Source organism: Excalfactoria chinensis, chromosome 1 (genome assembly GCF_039878825.1).
Source record: "Excalfactoria chinensis isolate bCotChi1 chromosome 1, bCotChi1.hap2, whole genome shotgun sequence".
Classification (NCBI taxonomy): Eukaryota; Metazoa; Chordata; class Aves; order Galliformes; family Phasianidae; genus Excalfactoria; species Excalfactoria chinensis.
In genome coordinates this window covers 37,939,895-37,959,899 of record NC_092825.1, presented here as the reverse complement: position 1 = coordinate 37,959,899, position 20,005 = coordinate 37,939,895, and the positions used below count along the sequence as shown (strand labels likewise).

Genomic DNA, 20,005 nt, shown 5'->3' with positions numbered 1-20,005 from the left:
ATAAGTTATTAAGTGCAGGACCTGACATCTTGGTTGACCAAAGTAACATTGACATTACTAAAGAAAGATGTTCAGGAATTCCTGCTGAAGTATCACTGAAACAGTGAAAGGTAAATATGCCGTGCAAAGTGCAGTTGAGTCTGCAGTGCTCAGGAACCCCAGGAAAGACGGCCATAAAAGTGAACATAATTTACCAGCAAAAGATCTCTCTCAGGAATACAACCTGAGATAAAACACACAAAAAGACAAAATTCCTGATGAAGGAGGTCAAGAAAACACCCAAACTATATATATATGTATATATATATGTATATATATATGTATATGTAGTGGTATGTAGAAACAATTTTTCCATTTGGTGGTTTTGTAAGAAGAACAAGAGATTTTGTTTGCATGCATACACATTTGTTTTTCAAAAACTTGTCTGATTATTTACTTACTTACTTATTTATTTATTGGAGGTGATTTCAAAATGACTGACAAGGTGACAAGGCTTTTTCTTAGTATTTCTCATCCAGAGTGAGATAAACCCAAAGACCAAAGAGCGTGTTCCTGCCTGCAGACAGAGATTTTTCTGTACTGGAAATGTTCGAAAGGGAGAATTAAGAACCATATAAAGGCGACCAAGAGTGTGTATCAGAAGAGACAACAAAGGGAAAGTTGTATATAATAACATTGTTAATTTTATGCCATTTATTTGAGTGTACAGTTGTGTTCTAAAGAATGATGTGAGAGCTGCTCTGAAAGTAATGCCTCCTGCTTTATTCTTTTGCCCCATTGAAAGTGGATGGTGGTGGTGTGGTACTAGAAGTTGAACCAACCCATTAATATTCCGTTTCATTTTGTTGCCGTGTGACAGATAGCAGCAGAGGGGCAGTCTGGCAGAATGGCATCTGACGTGGAAGTGCGTATGAAGCAAAGGGGTGTCATTTAATTATTCCAGTGGCACCCATTGACATTTATTGATGTTTGCTGAACATTTATGGAGAGCAGACAGCGGATGTGAGTACAGTGAGGCAGCGGGTGGTGCATCTCAACAGCAATGCTGTCATAGTAGCTGTGAAACTATGGGTCACCTCTGCTGGTGCAGATTTTTACGAGTGCAGCATGCAGGTTCATGTTCATTGCTGGCAATAATGCACAGTTAGTTAATAGCGGTGACTGTGTTGTAAAATAGTGTTTGTAGCTGAGAATTTGCTCTATAAAAATTGTGCTCTTTGTAGCTGTTGTAGTTTCCATGGATATAAATAGGAGACCTTACTGTCAGAGTGACCTATGTATTACCATTTTCCAGGTCTGACTTAGCAGTCTGCCAGCCCTTTTCCGCATTCCTAAGTGTGGCTGATGAAAGCCGGCGCAGTGACCTTTCTCCAAAATTTAATTTCCAATTCCATTCTTCAGAATCTGTATGCTGAGCAAGTTACTTCATTTTTTTTAAGATCAGCCTCCTAAATCTTCACTCGAAAGGTCAGAGAACAAAAAAGCCATTGGTGGAGGCAAAGACACCACTCAAATCAGTTCAGATCGTTTGAGTTCACATCAGTCACTGGGGTACCCCAGTGTCTGCGTACCACAAAATCAAACTGTCCCCTTTTTAGGAAGTGTTGTGCTAAAGGTTTGAATGGAACAGTGTTGGAAGATGTACAGTTAATACTACAAAGTGTCGTGGGAAGTGTGGGCTTGTGTTTCCTTTAAACCTAAGCATGCACAGGTTTGGCAGACACTTACATACGTGACTGCAGGAATAAAGCATTAACGAGATGTTATCTTAGGAGGGAAAGGTACTGTCCTGTCTCAGTTAATGCAAAATATTTGTTTTGCTTCTCTAATTAATTTCATTTTATTTTCGTGAACGTTTTAGGTGTATCAATACATGCATGAAACCATAACTGTTAATGGCTGCCCCGAGTTCCGAGCCAGGGCCACTGCAAAGGTAGGATACGTGCAACTGTTGAAGTACGTGGTACCAAAGTGACCCAGTAATTGACTGTGCGCGTGTGTGTTTCAGGTATTCGTGTGTACACTGTAAGAAAATTTAGACATCAGTGGCAGCCCAGAGTCTAGAACCAGTGCTACTTCCCAGGTAACAATCATAATGGAAAATTTAAACCTTTATGCTGCTTCTGTAGCTTAAGAAAAGAGAATGATTTTGTGGGATTTGATGTTTTTTTGACAAGCTGCTTTGTAAAAGCAAATCTACTGGGTAATTCTATAGAAGTCTGCCTGCTACAGTCTATATTTCAATGGACTATTTTTGCATACATCTCATCCAGTGAAGACACAATGATTTAGGAGGTAGCAACTACACAGTCAAAATTTAACTTCAATTAATGGGAGCTGTAGGTGCCGAGCAAGTAGTGAGGATAGGCAGTGGCACAAATGGCTGGATCAGGAGAATCCACAGCCGGAATGCAAGCCCACTTTTTCTAATGCATTACCTGTTCTGATGAACTATTTTGTCTCTCTGTTCATGTGAACCAGCTTCTCTCATATCCTTAGACCATGACAGCTGTATTACTGCTACTAGTAAAATGGTAATTTTCTGAGGAAATTCACACAACCTTGGAGGAATATATTCTGTACACTGGTGTGTAGGATGTGCTGTATTTTCATAAGATGCACTAAGACAGACAATTCTAAACAGGGACGTTCACTCACCATGACTTTATTGTTTCCATTACCGTTCTGTACTCAAGACTGTCTTCATGATGGTAAAGGAGGTACTATGCAGAACAAGTAAACCTGCAAAAGCCATAAATCCAGTTTAGAAGTATTTCATTATGGTCTCACTCCTGGGAAGTTAGTGACAGACTCCCAGAAGTCTTAGTGGAAATAAGATCTTCCCATTATGCATTTGTGTTAGGAATTTTCGTGTAAAGCTGCATTGAATGATGAAGGTTGGGAGTATGTTATTAAAAGATTTCTGTAGTGTTTTAGAAAAGCAAGCCCAATAGTAGCCAGCAAATAATACTCAAAACTTCATTATATTTCCCTTACTAATTAGAACATTAGGTTGTTCTGATTTTAACCTCCTTCTGAGAGAAACTTAATGGACAATGTAAGTTTTTAAGGTCTTTGCTGCAGTAGAGGGAAATGTGACAAATGCTTTGTCTACACTACAACTAAACATAGAAATTTCTGCTATGTTGCATAATAAATGGGGAGAAATCCAATTAGTGTTTGCCATTCTCATTTCTTATTCATATAGAACAGCAGGGTTACAGAGCAATGTTTCGATATCGCAATATTTCCTGGTTATTTCTGGGCTGTCTGCATTGCATTCTCCTAGTGCATTCGTGTCTGACATTAAACGTGTGCATGATGACAAGGTCTGCATGTGCAAAAACACCTAACCAAGAACGATCCATTATGTCATGTCATCTACTAGCTTCTATTAAGCATAAGCATTGTTAGGATGCTCAGTGTTAGTGTAATGCAGAATTGTTCTAGCAGGTTGGCCTACAAACATACTTCGAAAATGATGCAACTATTGTTTATTTAATGATTTACTGAGATCTGTAATTAAAGCAAAAAAAAAAATCTGCAGTGAAAAGTGAAATGTAATGCATTGCAGTTTTCTGAGTACAAGCTTTTCAGCTTGCCGTGTGGTTTTTTTCCAAATTAAGAATGAAAATCTAGGATTTTTCAAATTGATCTATAAATCCGTAGTCTTCAAATTTATTTTTTCAATACAAGTTTTGATCGGATTATGTGGTAAAAAAATCGTGTTCCTGTTCCAGGGGTTATTTCATTAGTGAAATTTCATGAAGATTATAATTAAACTTTTTTAAGATTATATCCTTTCAGTATTTTTTCTGTGCACAAAGAATAAAATAACCAACTCTATATGTTGGAAAGCAAAGCAGAGAGTTAACGATTCAGTTCATCCACTTTATTTCAACTAGGAACACGGTACAATTCACATCATCTGACCCAACAGTAGCACTTTTGCCCTGTGAAAAGGTAAAGAAGAACCACAGTAGCGATCAGAAACGCTTACCCCTGCACAGTCAGGCTTCCTGGTACCTCCTTCTGGCTCTGCTGCTAACTTCCTGAGTTACCGTTGACAAGTCACCTGAATTCTCTACTCTTCTGCTTATTCCTTTATTTCAAATGCATTGGCATGGAACTTAATTCTTGCGAAGTGCTTTCAGATGATCAGAAATAAATAAATAAACAAATAAACAAGGCAGAATAAGATGCTGAAATGTTTTCACAGAGATGAGTTCTTCCTGCAGAATGAACAGCAGCGTCTCAGCGTTCTCCCTGTATCGCCAAACCACTCTGGTTTTTCTTCCAGGCAACAGTTGCTGCTTTTGCTGCAAGCGAAGGCCATTCACACCCGCGAGTGGTTGAGCTGCCAAAGACAGATGAAGGCCTGGGATTTAACGTGATGGGAGGAAAGGAGCAAAATTCACCCATTTACATTTCCCGCATAATTCCTGGAGGAGTGGCAGAAAGGCATGGAGGGCTCAAACGGGGCGACCAGCTGCTCTCAGTTAATGGAGTGGTATGTGGAAGTTTGATAGACTTCTCATTTTGCATCTGGATTTTCGTTTTCCACAGCTGTTCTGATAACCCGATTTAAGGCCCAACCACATGAAATATAAAGAATTAGCTCTGAGATTCACCTTCAGTATTCATTTATGGTATGGTGGGGAAAACAACTTTGTGCCACTACAGTTTATGTTGGAATGATGGCTGCTTGAAGAGCTTCGCTTTAAATTCACACCACGTGTTGAACTAACAGGGAAGCTATGTCTATCTAATTGATAATTGAGCAAATTCCTTACGTAGTAAAAGCATTAAAACAACTTCTGTTGTTTTTGCATTCCGTAGCCTCTGAGACACGCAGGTCTTTCCAAATATTGATGCCTCAGTGGTACTTATGCAGTTTCGTGACCTTCAGAGCATTTCAACAGAGAAGAAATTTGACAAACGCATTTGCCACTGATTTGCAATGGCAGATGCCTTCCAGATTACTTTTAACGACATTCACCCACCTATGATGTATTTGTCAGAGAATTAGCTGTGCAAATGAACGCATACAGAGAGCAGGTATGGTAAGTTAAAAAGGCACTTTTTTACGTAGTCATTTTTCATTTAAGTCAATAATGCAGGATGGAGTGTTTCACTGTAGTTTTACTATAAATGTCAGTATGGAGGTAAAAATGAAAGGCTTTTGGAACAGAGCGGGAAAATCGGGTTCCACCTGTAATAATATGGGTCAAATCTTACCTTTCATTTTGCCTTTTATTCCCTTTTACAAGGGAACGTAAAATAAACTCCTAAAAATGTAAGCTTATGCAATTGTATCACCCCACTCTTCTCTGGATGTAAACGCAATCATTTTAATGCAAAATCTCCATCTGAACCTTGTATTTAAATACACCAAAGGGAGTCACAAGCCATTTCTGAATCCAGTCATAAATATCCCGCACTGAAGCTTAAATTTCTTCCTTGTTGCAAGTCTGTGAAGAATGAAGGAAGTGCTCTATTCTACCTGCTCTCATGTTGTCATTTTTCTCTCAAACAATATGTATTCCCCTTGTCTTGAGTATCAGCACAGCACTGCAGACAGGCTTTTTACCACTTCTTCTATCAACAATCCTGTTCTCAAAAGAGAAATAATCGTACTGTAAGCTTCCTAGCCCCAATACACAGCAAGAAGAAAAAATGATATAAAACAAAGAAACAAAAGATCATTTAGTCTCAGAGAAAAAGAAACCAATTGATCATTTAATAAGTATATTACCTGAACTTCACTGACTGGAAGTAGATTGAGTAATTAGGTTATTGTTCAGCTGTCTTTTCCATAGGTCAACAAATATTCAGGAGAAAGGAGTTTATCCACTGATTGATATGTGATTCTCAAAATATCCTTTTACTTTCAACTACATGTAGGCGGATACTGAGGAGGAAAGCAGTGAACCTTCACATAAATAGATATACTGACTTTGACTCTGTTGCCACCTCTACTTCGTGATAATCCTCAAAAAAAAAAAAAGATCACAAATGTGCTGTACTGTGTGTTAAGGTAACGTAGCAGAAAACACAATACAAAATTCCCAATTGCATGTAGGCATGTGAGCTGATTCTGAGATACATCAGAGCTGCTTGTGTGTTCAGTCTGAGCAACAGAATTTGAATTGCGATTTCATACTTGAAATAACGCCTATGAGCAACTGCTCACAAACCAGTCTTGGGCTCAGTAAGCCCATACAATATAATTTGTTAAAAGAGAAAAATTATAGAACTGGCAACTTGTTTGCAGACAGCTTGAGACAGGAGGAAAAGGTCTAAATTTATCATTGTTCACTGGTGCTAGTTCACTCTGTGCGACTCTGAATTTAACTGAAGGAAAGCAAATAATACACAGTACGTACAATACAACAGACGGCTCAGCAGTGGAACACAGAATGAAAATGAAGTAAGTGTAACTTGTTTGTGCCCAGAATCTGGTGGTTATCCAACTTCATAATTATCAACATGAAATTAGAGCTGAGTGTTCAGAATCCAGATTCCTTATCCCAGCATGACTAGCACGACTGTTCCTGTTTCACCAGACATTAAAGAAATTGCTTTCTCCTTATGCTGGGTGTTTCCTTACATATTTTGTCCCATACCCCCTAAAAGTAAAGGAAATTGAAAGCACCAAGCCCTGCAGATGGCTTGGCAAAGGTGCTTGTTGGTGACTGCTAATACCTGGCAAAGATTCTGTGTTCATCAGATACCTGGTTTGAGTCAGACAACAAACAAGGATGTGAAATAGATATTAAAGGCTAATTTCTCACCCAAGTGTTTGCTTACAGATACCTAGTAGAAATATTCTAGTCTGTCTCTCATCATGTAGAGTAACAACCAGATTCTCTTTTTTGTCTGCAAGTGACTGGGTTTTTGTTTTGTTTATATTTATGACAAGTCAGTTTGCTTGGATGCTGTAAATATTGGTGTTTCCGTGAACCACATCTGCAGTTCTTTCAGCTATTCCTGTCTGTGAAGTATTTTGTCTTCCTTGTTAGTCCAGTCTGCTAATGCAGTAAGGGAAAGAAATATGAGAGTGTATATAAATATACATAGGCAACAATTACATATTAAATCAAAATTTAAAAAATATTAGATCTCATGTTTCATGGGCATTTCTAAAGTAACATCAGCATCACATCCTTGCCATGTCCCCAGCCAGTGTAATCCAGGCAGTGAAATCCCTTATGGAGGCATGACTGATAGCAGCAGGAACTTTTTGCCAGCACAGCCTTAATGATTTGCAGAGAGAGGAGAAATCAACCTGCAAAACAATGTCCTTTGCTGGTAGAGCCTCTTTTCTCTCCTCCAAGGGGTTCTCCTGCTTGTGTTGTGCAGATTTAGCTATGCAGGAAAAATGTTTCTTAGGCTTTTGAAACGTGAGTGCAAGTAGCAGTGAAGATGTTAATGGCACACACAGCAATGATTTAAAAGCAGCTGAAACTGTTCGTTAAAACCTGAGCTGGCTAAATTTGGAGAGTAAGATTTGTTTTTAGCACAACTTTTATTCTGCCTTTGTTTCCCCATTTTAGTTATGGTTCAGAGCTCTGTATCATTACTATTCAAGTCAGTGGGAGTTTTCCATTGACCTGGATAGCAACAAAGTCAAACACTACATTTCTAATTAGAAAATACTGGCTGTAAACAGGAAAAACAAGGCTGGAGGCAAATGGGAAGAAAACGGGCATTAATTAACTAAATACAGATTGCTAATATGTATGAAGTGTTAAAATACTCCATCTTGTCAGTCCTTCATAGAACACATACAATCACAGTGCTTTATTGATGTCAGTTACAACCTGGGGAGGAGTCAATTCATTTCTCTGACTTCTTTTCCAAGAGTGCTTTCACAAAACAATCTTGTGTATCTACAGCTTCTTATATCAGCACTTTTTGAAGCATTGCATTCACTGTTTCTTACACAGCAACATTTCTTCTTCCTGTAGTTTAAAATAAACTCTTTTTTTCCCCAGATTCTTTCTGGGTAGCGATGTTTGTTCAGCAGATCGATCCCAGTCACAGTTTCTAACAAATCTGGTCATCATGGATCATTAATTTTCTTGAAGATCTTTGAACACGAAACCTACTGGACAAACTTCATGAACATACAGTTCCAAAACATGAAGCCATTTATTTCTTTCAACAATCAAGTGGAAATGTAGAATCACAGAATGGTTTGGAAACTTTAAGATCACCTCGTTCCAACCCCCTGATATAGGCCTAGGCCAGGTTGTTCACAGCCCCATCCAGTCTGGCCTTGCACACCTGCAAGGGAGTATCCACAGCCTCTCTGGGCAAGGTTTATTTCGATGTTTTCTCTTTTTCTGATAATCATTTTGGCACATGCAGCAACATTCATTATTTCTCTGTGTTGCTTTGTTTTTCAAGCATCGTACATTTCTGTAGAAACACGAGTCTGTCAGTTGACCAAGACTATTGAAATAATTATTTGGATTAATGTGTTGAAGGACATTTACCAGGAGGCAGAAGGATAAACACCATGGTGATAAGCTTGGATTGTGTTGTGTGTATAATTTATGTGGAAGCTCATTGTGTCTGGTTTTTGAAGCTTCTAAATCATTATTGCTAACTCATGGTGTGCCACAGCGGAATTCTTATTCATTGTGTTCTTGGACAATGCTTCTCAGCATTTCCAGCATCTTCTAACATCTGACAGTTGCTATAACGATGCTAAGTTATTCTTTTAGCATGAAATGAGCATCAGATGTTTTTAACTCTGATGCTTCTCTCTGGAGGCCTAGGGATATAGTTTTGTTTTAAATAGCAGGGTATACGTTGAACTTTTAAACCAGCATGTAGTAAAAGCTTGTTTTCTTATGTGGGAAGAAATCGACATTTTTAAATGGTCTAAAATCTAACGATCCAACTCAGTTGTATAAGCTTTTTTCTGTGCAGAGATACTTTTGTTTGTTGGAATATATCCTACACCACGTGGGCAATCATACACCATTAGAAAATGTCACCCTTGTTCCTAAGGAGTGGAACAATCTACATGCATGAAAAGCACTACAGTCAGTCCGTTTAATGATAGAAATTAAATTTTCTTTTCACAGCCAAATTACTTCCCCCTTTTGGAAATCCACTGTTTCAAGCAATGCTAGCACAGAAATCAGAGCTTGAGCCCCTTTCGGTATGCATTTGGCAGCACAGCAGGTACCACCTTACTGTAAAGCATTTTCCAGAAAGAGGGACAGAATGTGTTTGTTAGGCAAGAGCTTGAAATGCTTTATGTGTTAGTGTTTGATTACATACAGCTAACCAGGTAAAGACCAGTTTCGTTCTGACAGAACCAGTGCCATTTCTGTGTTCAGTGTGTGAGCAGTGCCCTCAGCTCCTTAGTGCAAGGGCTGTCCCTGGGAGCTGTGGGTGCGACTGCTCCCTTGCACCTATTGCTCACAGTGGGATCCTGGCAGGGCCACAGCATGAGAGAGGAACTGCCATTTCAGACATGAAATTTCTTCATTTCTTACTAACATGCTAATAAGATTTTATGTTCACTCTGCTGCACTTTATTTTTGTACCTTGCAATTCGAGTGTTTGGGTTTTTACTGCAGGAGCTGAGTTTGGGTTTTTTGCATTATTTTTGTTTGTGTAAAGCGTGTAGAGTATTACCCCTTCTCTTCACATGGATTTTAAGTTAGGTTTGTAATGCAGCCTAAAACACATTTAAGTTACGTAAAACAGGAAGATGAACACATTCGCAATAGTGTAGGAATCTTACTTCACTCCACACTGTCCTGTAATGGTTCTATGAAAACTGTAAAGCCTGAAAATTTCCTAAAACCCTGACAACAACATTTTCGTGGCAGCAAGTGCAAAAAAGAGGACAGAGGTCTGGATCAAAGCAGCATTTTTTGGTATTAAGTCTGTGCTCCTTGCCTCCAGAGCGTTGAAGGGGAGCACCACGAGAAGGCAGTGGAGCTCCTGAAGGCAGCCAAGGACAGCGTCAAGCTGGTGGTACGCTACACTCCCAAGGTGCTGGAGGAGATGGAAGCTCGCTTCGAAAAACTGAGAACAGCACGGCGCCGGCAACAGCAGCAATTGCTCATTCAGCAGCAACAACAGCAGCAAAATACACAGCAAAATCACATGTCGTAGGTGAGAGTATTCATTGTCTTCCTTAAGGCCCTCGGCAGGGCAGGGCCTGGCACCAGGACCCATCCAAGCCCAGCCAGGAGGAGGCAGCAGGGACACCGGGGCAGCACCAGCCCAGTTGGAAGCTGGGCCCAGCTGGGGGCCTGCAGAAGGGCCCAGCTGAGTGAGGCCCAAGGCTGGGCAGGGCAGCACTGCGGAGAGCTGGAGATGGCGCTGTGGCCTGACTGGGGTGGGCGCTGATGGCTCCAGGAGCAACATCGGGGCCTGGGGCAGGTTGGGGAGCCCTTGGGGTGGATTGGGAAGGAGCCCTGACAAACTCTTGCTGCATTGAGGACTAGGAGAGCTCATCCTTTGGTACATTTCCATGTGATCTGCCTCAGTCAACATGCATTTTGAAAATAGGTGAATGAAAGGCCTGAATAAATTCTGGAGCCAATTTCCAATAACCCAAAGATCAGTGCCCGCTGTGCAGCACTGGTGTATGCGCAAGCAAGACTGCATAAGAAATTTGCATTGCCTGGAAACAGCGGTGATAAGCATGTACTACCAGATCTAGATAGTTTGATATATTTTCAATTATACCTTTAATACTGTGCAACAGACCATTAATATCTGCTGCTCACATGTGAAGAAAAGTTTTTCTAGTACCTGTCCTGCTACAGGAACCCCACACTTCAGTCCGTGGTTCCTGTGCAGGGAAGCCACAAGTCTTACTTCTCTTGTCCACATCGGTAGGACTTCATTCACCCATGACTGATATTCAGTATTACAACAGCTTCTAAGAGGCTTGTATGTTTTCCAGTGCTGTTGGAACAGGTGACATGTGAGGTACAGAGATCTCAAAACCCAGATTTTCCTTAGTTGCATGTTTTCTGAAATCAGTGTCAGCTTGTAACTTCAGTGCATATATAAATACACTCTGTTTGCCCAAATGAAATCAAATAGGAAGCATGTGGCAAAGCAAGAGCTTAAATCCTGATCCTCCGCACTTTATGCCAGTAGTTCCCAAAATGCAACATCTGTACCAATAATATTCTACAGCTGATTCGTAAAGTCCCCTAATGATGAGATTCTGAAGCTCCAAGCAATGGTGTCATTGTTACTCATTGACACTGACCTCTGCTGATACCTAGGGGAAGAAAAAGCCCTGGTAGGCCACTTGTCCTGTAGCCATCAGAATTCCAGTTTTGTCAACGCAGACAGCACTAAAGTTGTGAAGATTCCTTTTTTAAAAATAGCTTTTAAAAAAAAAAATTATTTTAGCAAGTAAGGTATTTTTACTCATTTTACATTTTTCTCTAAACTGAAAAGGAAAGAAAGGCAGACAGAGACAGCCAGCAATTAAATTCCTCAGTTCTTTGTTCTTGCTCTGAGAAATGTGTTTCTTTAATTCTAGGTTATTCTCAAGAAAAAAAAAGCCTCGATCAAGAGTGCAGTAATCAAGCAACCAGATCTGTACTTCAGTATTCCATCAAAAGGAAGCAACTGCCGAAACACGAAACAGAATTCATCTGGAGAATGTTCAGTGCAAGAGTAACGTAGTTAAGACAGCCATATAGAGGGTACTTATCATTATTAGACTTTTCAGAACATGACAGTCACAGATACATAGTAGTTCTGTGACTCTATTCCTAATGAGAACAGCATGGTAAGTAAATTCTATCAGACAGAGAAGTCCAGGGCTTCCAAGTAATTGTTTGATCTAATCTTGCACTCCTTACTCTCACGAAGTGGCTGGTTGGCTTTCTCTAGTCAGTGAAAGTTTTGGCTTAAGGAGATCAAGATTGGCTGTTTTGGGGAACAGAGTCTTTCTTTACAGCTATCTGCAGAAATAAACAACTGCATCAGTTCAGAATTTTGCCACAGACGCCAAACTCATACATCGCGCTTCACAGCCACTTTGTACTATATATTGTAGAGCTGTTTTAACCTAACTTCCTGTTTATAATTTTCAATCTTCCCTCTGAAGATAGCAATTTACTATATTTATAAAGTATTCCATTTGTAGAAGCAATTGGCTTTTTACTCTTGGTGTTTCCATATATTTTATTATGCATCAACAGAGTGAGAAAGTTTTAAGTCAATTTTAATTTTATTAGTGGTAAAGTTAGGGAATCCTAGAACTGTATTTTTAAATGTAGGCATTGCTTGTATCTATTATAGCTACTATTCAGAAATCTATAACTGGATATATTATATATTTATTCCATAAAATATATATTGTCTGAATGTACCTGTTAGAGAAATAGGGTCTTTGCTTAGCATGTATTGCAAATGTAGTAAGCTAATGTTAGCAAAAGACCAAGCTTTGTTTGGCAGATATCCCTGTGATAGCATAATCTCAGCGTTTTTGTGTTATCTAATTTATTTTCCAGTCGAGCGTTAATATATTTTAGAGAGGAGAAAGTGTAAGTCCTTTCTTTTGAGACTCTCATGTTATCATTTAAATCAATTTGAAGCTAATTATGACTTTTTTTTTTTCCGTTTTTAATCTAACCAAACTGGAATGTGCAAACAAAATACATAATTTCTTAAGTTTACATGTGTGCTTCTCCAAAGAAAGTAGTCAAAGTTGGAAGGCCGTAAACGTCATCCGCTTTCAAGAAATGAAGCAAATAGAATCCCTGTATCCTAATAAATAATCATTTAAAGCATGCCTTCTGTGCTACATTAGAAAAAGCTTGGTGGGGGGAAAGGAGCTTAGGGGAGAGTCCTGCAGTCCTTGCATATTGAAGACTCAGCTGATGCCAGTGAACTTTAGCACTGTGAGGGATGTAGAAGTAGTGTGAGCCCGTGATTGTGAACTTGGACAAAAGTCAGCACCAATTAATATTTGAAGGATCTGTTCTCAGAGAGGGGCAGAACAAACCAGGGAAAATTGTCAGTAATGTACGTATGTTAAAAACCAGATGCAGGCTGGCCAGCAGTCTTGTCAGCGTTTGATTAGTGTAAGTAAGTAGCTAGTGAAACAATATTACTGTATTTTTAAAACCAAACATTGTGAATATATCCAGAAAAGGCTCATTTTATACAGAGAAGTAATTCTATCCAGTGGTTGTTGGTGACAATGTCAATCAAGACAGTGGAGCTTGAGTACCACAAGAATTCAAGCTGAATTGTATTGCGTTGTGCTCTGCACGGTATCTTTTTATACTTAATAAAATTGTACGTACCTATTTTAAATCTGTATTCTCAAACAGACACCGCTCTTAATATTAACGGTATATAAATTGTTACTATGACTGCATATAACTGTTCTGTATCTCATGGGTTTGATTTGAGTTACACTGAGAACTGCATTTTCAGAGACTAAGTATTATTCAGAATTATTCAGCCCACTGTACTGCATTTTTCCAGGCTGCCTCTCCACCTCCTCCCCTCCTCTTCCTCAAAACATCCAGCTTTGATGGAGTGGAATGTGCTGATTAATAAATTTCCATAATGGAATGTCATTCATATAGAGAAACATATTAAATTCATTTCCACATAGTATATTTCAATAAATTATGTATGCACACTAACATTAACACTCCAGTCTTTGCCAACACTTAAAAATAAGGTGAAAGTAAGAATAAAAGTAAAACACAACTGGTAATAAATCTGCAATGGAAGCGGGGAGAAGTGCCTACATAAGGGTCATTTTTCACGCCCCCTACTGATGGATAAAACACACGGACACTTCACCACAGGGCAGTCCGCGTCTCTAAACCTTTCATCCACATCTAGTGACAGGCAGTCTTTTCATTTGTGGTTTAAATGCCTTTGGTCCCGATGTGGTAAAGCACTTCCACACGTGGACTGCTGAGTTTGGACCAAAAGAAGCATGTGGAGGAGATCACGTAACACACGCAGGTCTGCAGGTACTCGCGCATCATATGTCATCTGACTGGTCTCCCGGCATTTGCAGTTTCACTACACAGAATTGACCTTCAGTCAACGTAGTGAGGTTTTTTGCTCACATTTACCCTTGGGGTTCCCGCATGTGTTTCCCCACGCTGGCAGCAAATCGAAGGAGATTCAGTATTTGCTGTCTCCGTATTACAGGAATCAAAAGGATGTCACCTGTTTTTACAAGCTCTTGTGTGATGTTCACCAATGCCAAAGATCCAGATGTAAGAACTGTAGTTGAGGAGTCTGCTGTTGTAGCTGTAGTTTTTCTATGGCACTTTATAGGGGATAAAGGGAAAAGCTCACCAGGTTGCATTTTCCTCTTCTCCTGCAGTGACAAAGCACAGATGAAAAGTCAATGAATGCACATGAGTGGAAGCAGTGACAAAAATACCTGCAGCTCCTTGGTGAATAATGCTGCAGAACTCTCAGTGCTACACACTGTACCTGTTGTAGATGTTTATCTCAGCCAGGCTTCCGGTCTGACCTTTAGGCACTCCTCCAGAAGGCTTAAAAATACTTGCTACATTTGCCAAATAAGAAACTGTTTTATCAGCCACTAATTTTACAGGTTTGAGAGTTCTGTATGCCATCTAAAAGTGCCCTGCAAGAAGAAGGATGGTTTTGCCTGTATTTGAAATAATACAGAATTTTAAGCATAAATTCAGAATTAAAAATAGTCACTGTGTGCATACAAGATGTATTTCATTACAAGATGAGAGACTGTTTCAGACAGTAGCAGTTACATTGAAAAGCATGAGATTCAAGAAAAAGGACCAAACAATCTCCTAATGCAGAACCGTGTCTAGAAGAGCTAAAGGAATCCTTGCATACATAAGCAGAGGATTATCTTCTAGAAGTAGTACTGTCCCTGCAGAAGTATTAGCAAGCCCGTATCTGTGTCCAGCATTCAAGAAAACAGAACTCAGGTTTCAAAACCAGAGTGAACTCTGGGACAGTTTTCAAGAATGTGCTGCATGCTACATTATGTCTAGTGAGAAATAGAAGTCATTGTACTCAGCCATGAGAAGATCACGATGAATTAGGGATGTGTTCAAACAGCCGTGCCAGCAGACTGAAGCTCGCTCTGCTTCTCGATGAAGCAAATGCAACCTTGTGCTCTGAAGCAGCAAAAAGATTTAGATACATGCTTGATGGATTCGTTGCCTCCACCTTCAGCTGCCTGAAAGCAAGTTGTGGAGCTTAAACTGACTGTTTCCATGGTCAGTAGCAAGTTAGAGGCAACCTGAGAATGTGATTCATTCCACCTTACTCTGACATCCATCCAACATGGGGTAAGGCATCCTTTAAAAGGGTTCATAAGCAGAGCCACTGGCTGAGCAGAGAACCTAAATGCCTTTTATTCTCTTTTGTTCTCTTTGCTGCTTCCTCATGCACAGCTTCAAATAAATAAATAATTAAAACAGCAAACAGACAGATATGTCAATAATAAATAAGCCACCAGTGTTTGAATTCCCCAGTCTGAGATCGTTACCCATGTAGCTCAGATGGTGAGTAGGCCTCGCACTCCTTTGTAAGGCGGTTCCTGTTGCTTCAGCTGTTCTGAAAGACTCAGAAATGTTTCATCTGATTCCCAACATAACAATATGCAGTAATTCTAAGAGAAATTTAAGAGCTCAGGGCAGGTATTCTCAGCAATTTCTGTGTTCTTTGTGGAAGCAGACTACAACAAGCTTCAGTCCATCAGTGTTTAATAGCAGAAGTCTGTGCTGCCAGCAGGAACACTGGGCTACCCATGGGTATCTTATCTAGCGCGAAAGATGAACAGTTGCTTTTGATTTTTGGTTAGAGAGGTGCACAAAATTCAAAGCCATCAAACCTTTAATGTAGGAATTTTTGATAGTAAGAGTCACTGCAGTTCTTACCCATTCTGACATTTAGAAACCTGCAGCTCTCCAGGGTCAACTAAAAAGAGGAGAAAAGCAGAAGATGTCTGTAAGGAGTAGCCAGAATCCAACAGAAAATAATAAGAATAATAACAATTCCCACAGGAATTTAATCTTTCATCTGCTTTAATTTATTTTCTTGAAGTTACATCTGACCAGAAGGGAATCATACAGTCCACCAAGTGCACTTCTTTTTTCAAACCCTTGAAGAACTGAGGGGGTAGATGAGTACCTCTTCTCTCCTTTCATCCTTCCTTTCTCTGAGGTTTGCATCAGGCTGGGTTCTGTCTTCATGAAGGTAACACTCAGATATATCCTACTTGTACAGAGTTTCTTCATTAGTCAGTTCACAAGGTTACAGAATGGCTGAGGTTGGCAGGGCCCTCTGGGTCCGTCTGCTCCAATCTGCCCAAGCAGGGACACTGGAGCATCATGCCCAGACTGTGTCCATGTGGCCATTGAAGTTCATAGATCATAGAAGGCCTCCAAGGAGGAGACCATACCCTCTCTGGGCATCCTGGGCCAATGTTCTGTCACTCTCACAGCACAGAAACACTGCCTGGTGTTCAGAGGGATCCTCCTGTGTTCCAGTGTGTGCCCAGTGCCACGTGTCCTGGCACTGGGCACCAATGGAAAAAGCCTGGCTCCATCCTCTCTGCATCTTTAGGTACTTCTATGCATTGAAGAGACCTCCTCTCTTCTCCGGACTGAACAGTCCCAGCTCTCTCAGCCTTTCCTATCCTAACAGGTGCTCCAGTTTCCTCCTTGTCTCTATAGCCCATCACTGGACTCCTTCCAGTACATACGTGTCCCTGTTGTACTGAGGGCCCCAGAACTGGACACAGTGCTCCAAGTGCAGCCTCACCAGTGCTGAGTAGTGGGGAAAGATCACTTTTCCCTAGTATTAGCTTTTCACAGAATCACAGAAAGGCCTGGGTTGAAAAGGACCACAATGATCATCTAGTTTAAACCCTCCCACTATTTGCATGGTCGCCAACCACCAGACCAGGCTGCCCAGAGCCACATCCAGCCTGGCCTTGAATGCCTGCAGGGATGGAGCATCCACAACCTCCTTGGGCAACCTGTTCCAGTGCGTCACCACCCTCTGTGTGAAAAACTTCCTCCTAATATCTAACCTAAACCTCCCTTGTCTCAGTTTAAAACCATTCCCCCTTGTCCTATCACTGTCCACCCTCATAAGCAGCCAGTCTCCCCGGGGCCTTCTCCAAACTAAACAAGCCCAGTTCCCTCAGCCTTTCCTCATAGGAGAGGTGCTGCAGCCCTCTGATCATCTCAGTGTCCCGCCTATGGACCCTTTTAAACTGATCCAGCAGAAAACTTTATCCCCGGAGTCACTTTTCAAACATTTCTGTTGCAGCGAAAGAAATGCAGAGGACAAATGAAATACTTCTGAAATACTGCGAGTAGCCAATGCAATGCTACTGAAATAGGAACATAGTTACGATTTTTAACACATGCATGAAATCTCAAGGAATGTTTTTTATTTGCTTTGTTTTTGTCTAAACAAGTAACTGTGTTGGGAGGACAAGCCACTTCTCTAGGTCTGGATAAGAATAAGGTCTCCTTAAAAAGAGAAACCTTGTGGGAGGAGCACAGCGTCCTCAGCCAGCTGCAGCATTTGTGCTTATCCAGCTCCCCTCCTGCGAGGCTTTTGCTGCAGCTGCACCACATCCCCTGTCTGCTCTGCTGTGGCTCCAGACTTAGCTGTCTTTGTCCCAAACGTGTTGTTTCCTATGTATCTATGGCAAATCCAGAGTCCGTCGTACGAACGTACCCAGCTTGCCTTACCAGTATGAGACTGTTCCGGAGCTGCAAATCGTCTCTCCCGCAGCTCAGAGCAGGATGAACGTTCTCGTGGAGCCGCCTGGTGCCCGCCGGTGCTCACAGCATCCTGGCTACGCCGCTGCTGCGGAGGCTCGTTTTCTGCTGGCATTACAAATGCAGATGCACACAGATGTGTGCAACGTTCGTGTCAGAATATTCCTCCACGTTTCACTTTGACTGGGCAGTTCAAAAAGGTTTCATTTAAGAAAACACCACATGAGCAAATACTCCACGCTCTCAGAAGGGTGTACAGCAATAGGGGGACGGCAATAGCAGCAGTATTCATACCTGGTTAAGAATTCTATGGTTAACGTGAGGTGCTGCTCAGTCCGATGAGAGGACGGCACTGCACACCTGCTGCTCCTCAGGGTCTCGATGTGCTGAAGAACACAAGGCATCAGATCCAGTTGAGATAAATCAGTCCTGCATTCTGCAGGCTCCAATGGGGAAGTCCAGGCACCAACAACCTTCACATTTGCTCCATGAAATGTAAGGAACAAAGTCAAGTGTTTATGTGGCGTATGTGGGACTTACTTAACAGAAGACCAAGTTCTTCAGTTCTGCTAGAAAACCACACGCTCTGATGATGTTTACAATCCTGGACAAAGAGGGGTATATGAGATCTTATCCTGAATTGGCTCACTGTGATTACGTAACCGTTGGCCAAAATTGCTGTCAAAGACAGGCAAAGTAAAGGCCAAACCCAATTTCTGACAAAACATAATTCGACTGCTTGCAAGCTTCAAGCAATACTTCCTGTCATTTATAAATAGGTCTTCCTTGAGGCTGGTATGCTTCCTTCCCCATGCCGCCAGCTAAGTCTAGGATGTCCAGCCTATATCTGAATAGAGCGCATAGGCGCTAATGCAGGGCAAGTGATTCTCCTAAGATGCTGAAAAGCTTCCAACCAGATTTTCTGCTGAACTAATGAAAGTTTAGCAGCTGCCTGCATGAATATTAGCACATCTCAGAAGCACCATTTTCAAGCCCTCATCTTGCTGTTAGTAAACTGTTGGGCTGTCACTCAGGAATAACACTGTCTTACCAAGAAAAGAAGTGCAATCTTAACACAGATTTGTTGGGCAAGCCAGGATTCAGAGAATGATAATCCTCAAAGCTGAAGAAACAAGTAGAAATAAAATCCTTGTGAATGTCAGGCTACCTGAAGATCTGTCAGATTTCTGTGACTGTAATAGCTATGGAAATGGCTGCAGTGACTCAAGAGTCAGTCAGAACACCCAGCTTTCTGTCTTCAGAGAGCAGTGTATCTATCTGAGCCTCAGAGGTGAGGTTCACCTCAGTAACACCGGATGTCTAACATGGAAGTTTCTGGTCTAAGCCAAGTATGAGCCATTGCAGTTAATGGGAGGAACAATTCTCTCCAAAGGGTGATTCAGCCCATCTATGTAAGGGTTACTGATGCAGCACAGTGAAGACACTACAAGACTTTTCTAACTGTTCTCCTCCACCCTTCTCCCCTCTGTATTCTAGGCTTTATTCCCACCCCAGCTTTACAGCTTTATACCTGGTCCATTGAAGCAGCACAAAACCTTTCACCTTCCCCACTGAAAAACATATTTCAGTTTCTCGTTCTTGTGGGAATGTCCTGTTCCCAGCTTGTCACTGAAGAAAATATATTGGGTTATTACATCTTCCCCACTTCCGTGCCTTCCTGTGCCATTCGTGAGCTTTTATCATGTCTTTATCTTTTATCTAGATCTTTTAATATAGAACTGCATCTTCCTTCAGTCGTCTTCTGATGTTAGATACACGGGAAGAACTAAAAATTAAACAGAAGCCCTAGGTTACTCTGCCAGCCACATTGCTTCTGGTAGAGGAGCCATTCGGGAATCCTCGATCACATTTGTTGCCTTTCCTTCAGTCTTTCCCATTCTGCTACATGAAGTTTCAGATGGAGCACTAGTGATGTCTGTACAGTCTGAGGGCACGCTGGGATTTTTATAATAGCATAATGATATTTTCTGGCTGTTCATTATCTCTTACTTTATAATACCTAAAACCTAATTTGCTTTTCTGACTACTCCAAGTATTGAGCTGAACTTTTTGCAGAACCATTTATTATAATCCTCAGATCTCTTCCCCAAGCGGTAATCAGTAACACAACTCTCCATTTTATGGGTAAAGTTAGGGATGTTTTTTCCCCACGTGCCTCATTTTCCATTAATCAAAACTGACTTTCATCTGCCATTTTAAAACTCACCCAC

The 20,005-nt window shown here is 40.9% G+C and overlaps 1 protein-coding gene across 2 annotated transcripts in view; it reads left to right on the top strand.

The window, feature by feature from the left end:
- Positions 1–13,329, top strand: part of LIN7A (lin-7 homolog A, crumbs cell polarity complex component) — a 47,076-nt gene extending 33,747 nt beyond the window's left edge. Inside the window, exons 3-6 of one of the 2 annotated variants that reach the window (XM_072326614.1) lie at positions 1,862–1,933; positions 4,301–4,510; positions 9,931–10,139; positions 11,537–13,329. In XM_072326614.1, coding sequence (XP_072182715.1) covers positions 1,862–1,933; positions 4,301–4,510; positions 9,931–10,139; positions 11,537–11,579 — 534 coding nt within the window. In that variant the 3' untranslated portion in view covers positions 11,580–13,329. Of the gene's footprint in view, positions 1–1,861; positions 1,934–4,300; positions 4,511–9,930; positions 10,144–11,536 lie in introns of both variants that reach the window. The other variant, XM_072326613.1, reaches the window with a different exon arrangement.
- Positions 13,330–20,005: the final 6,676 nt, after the last annotated feature.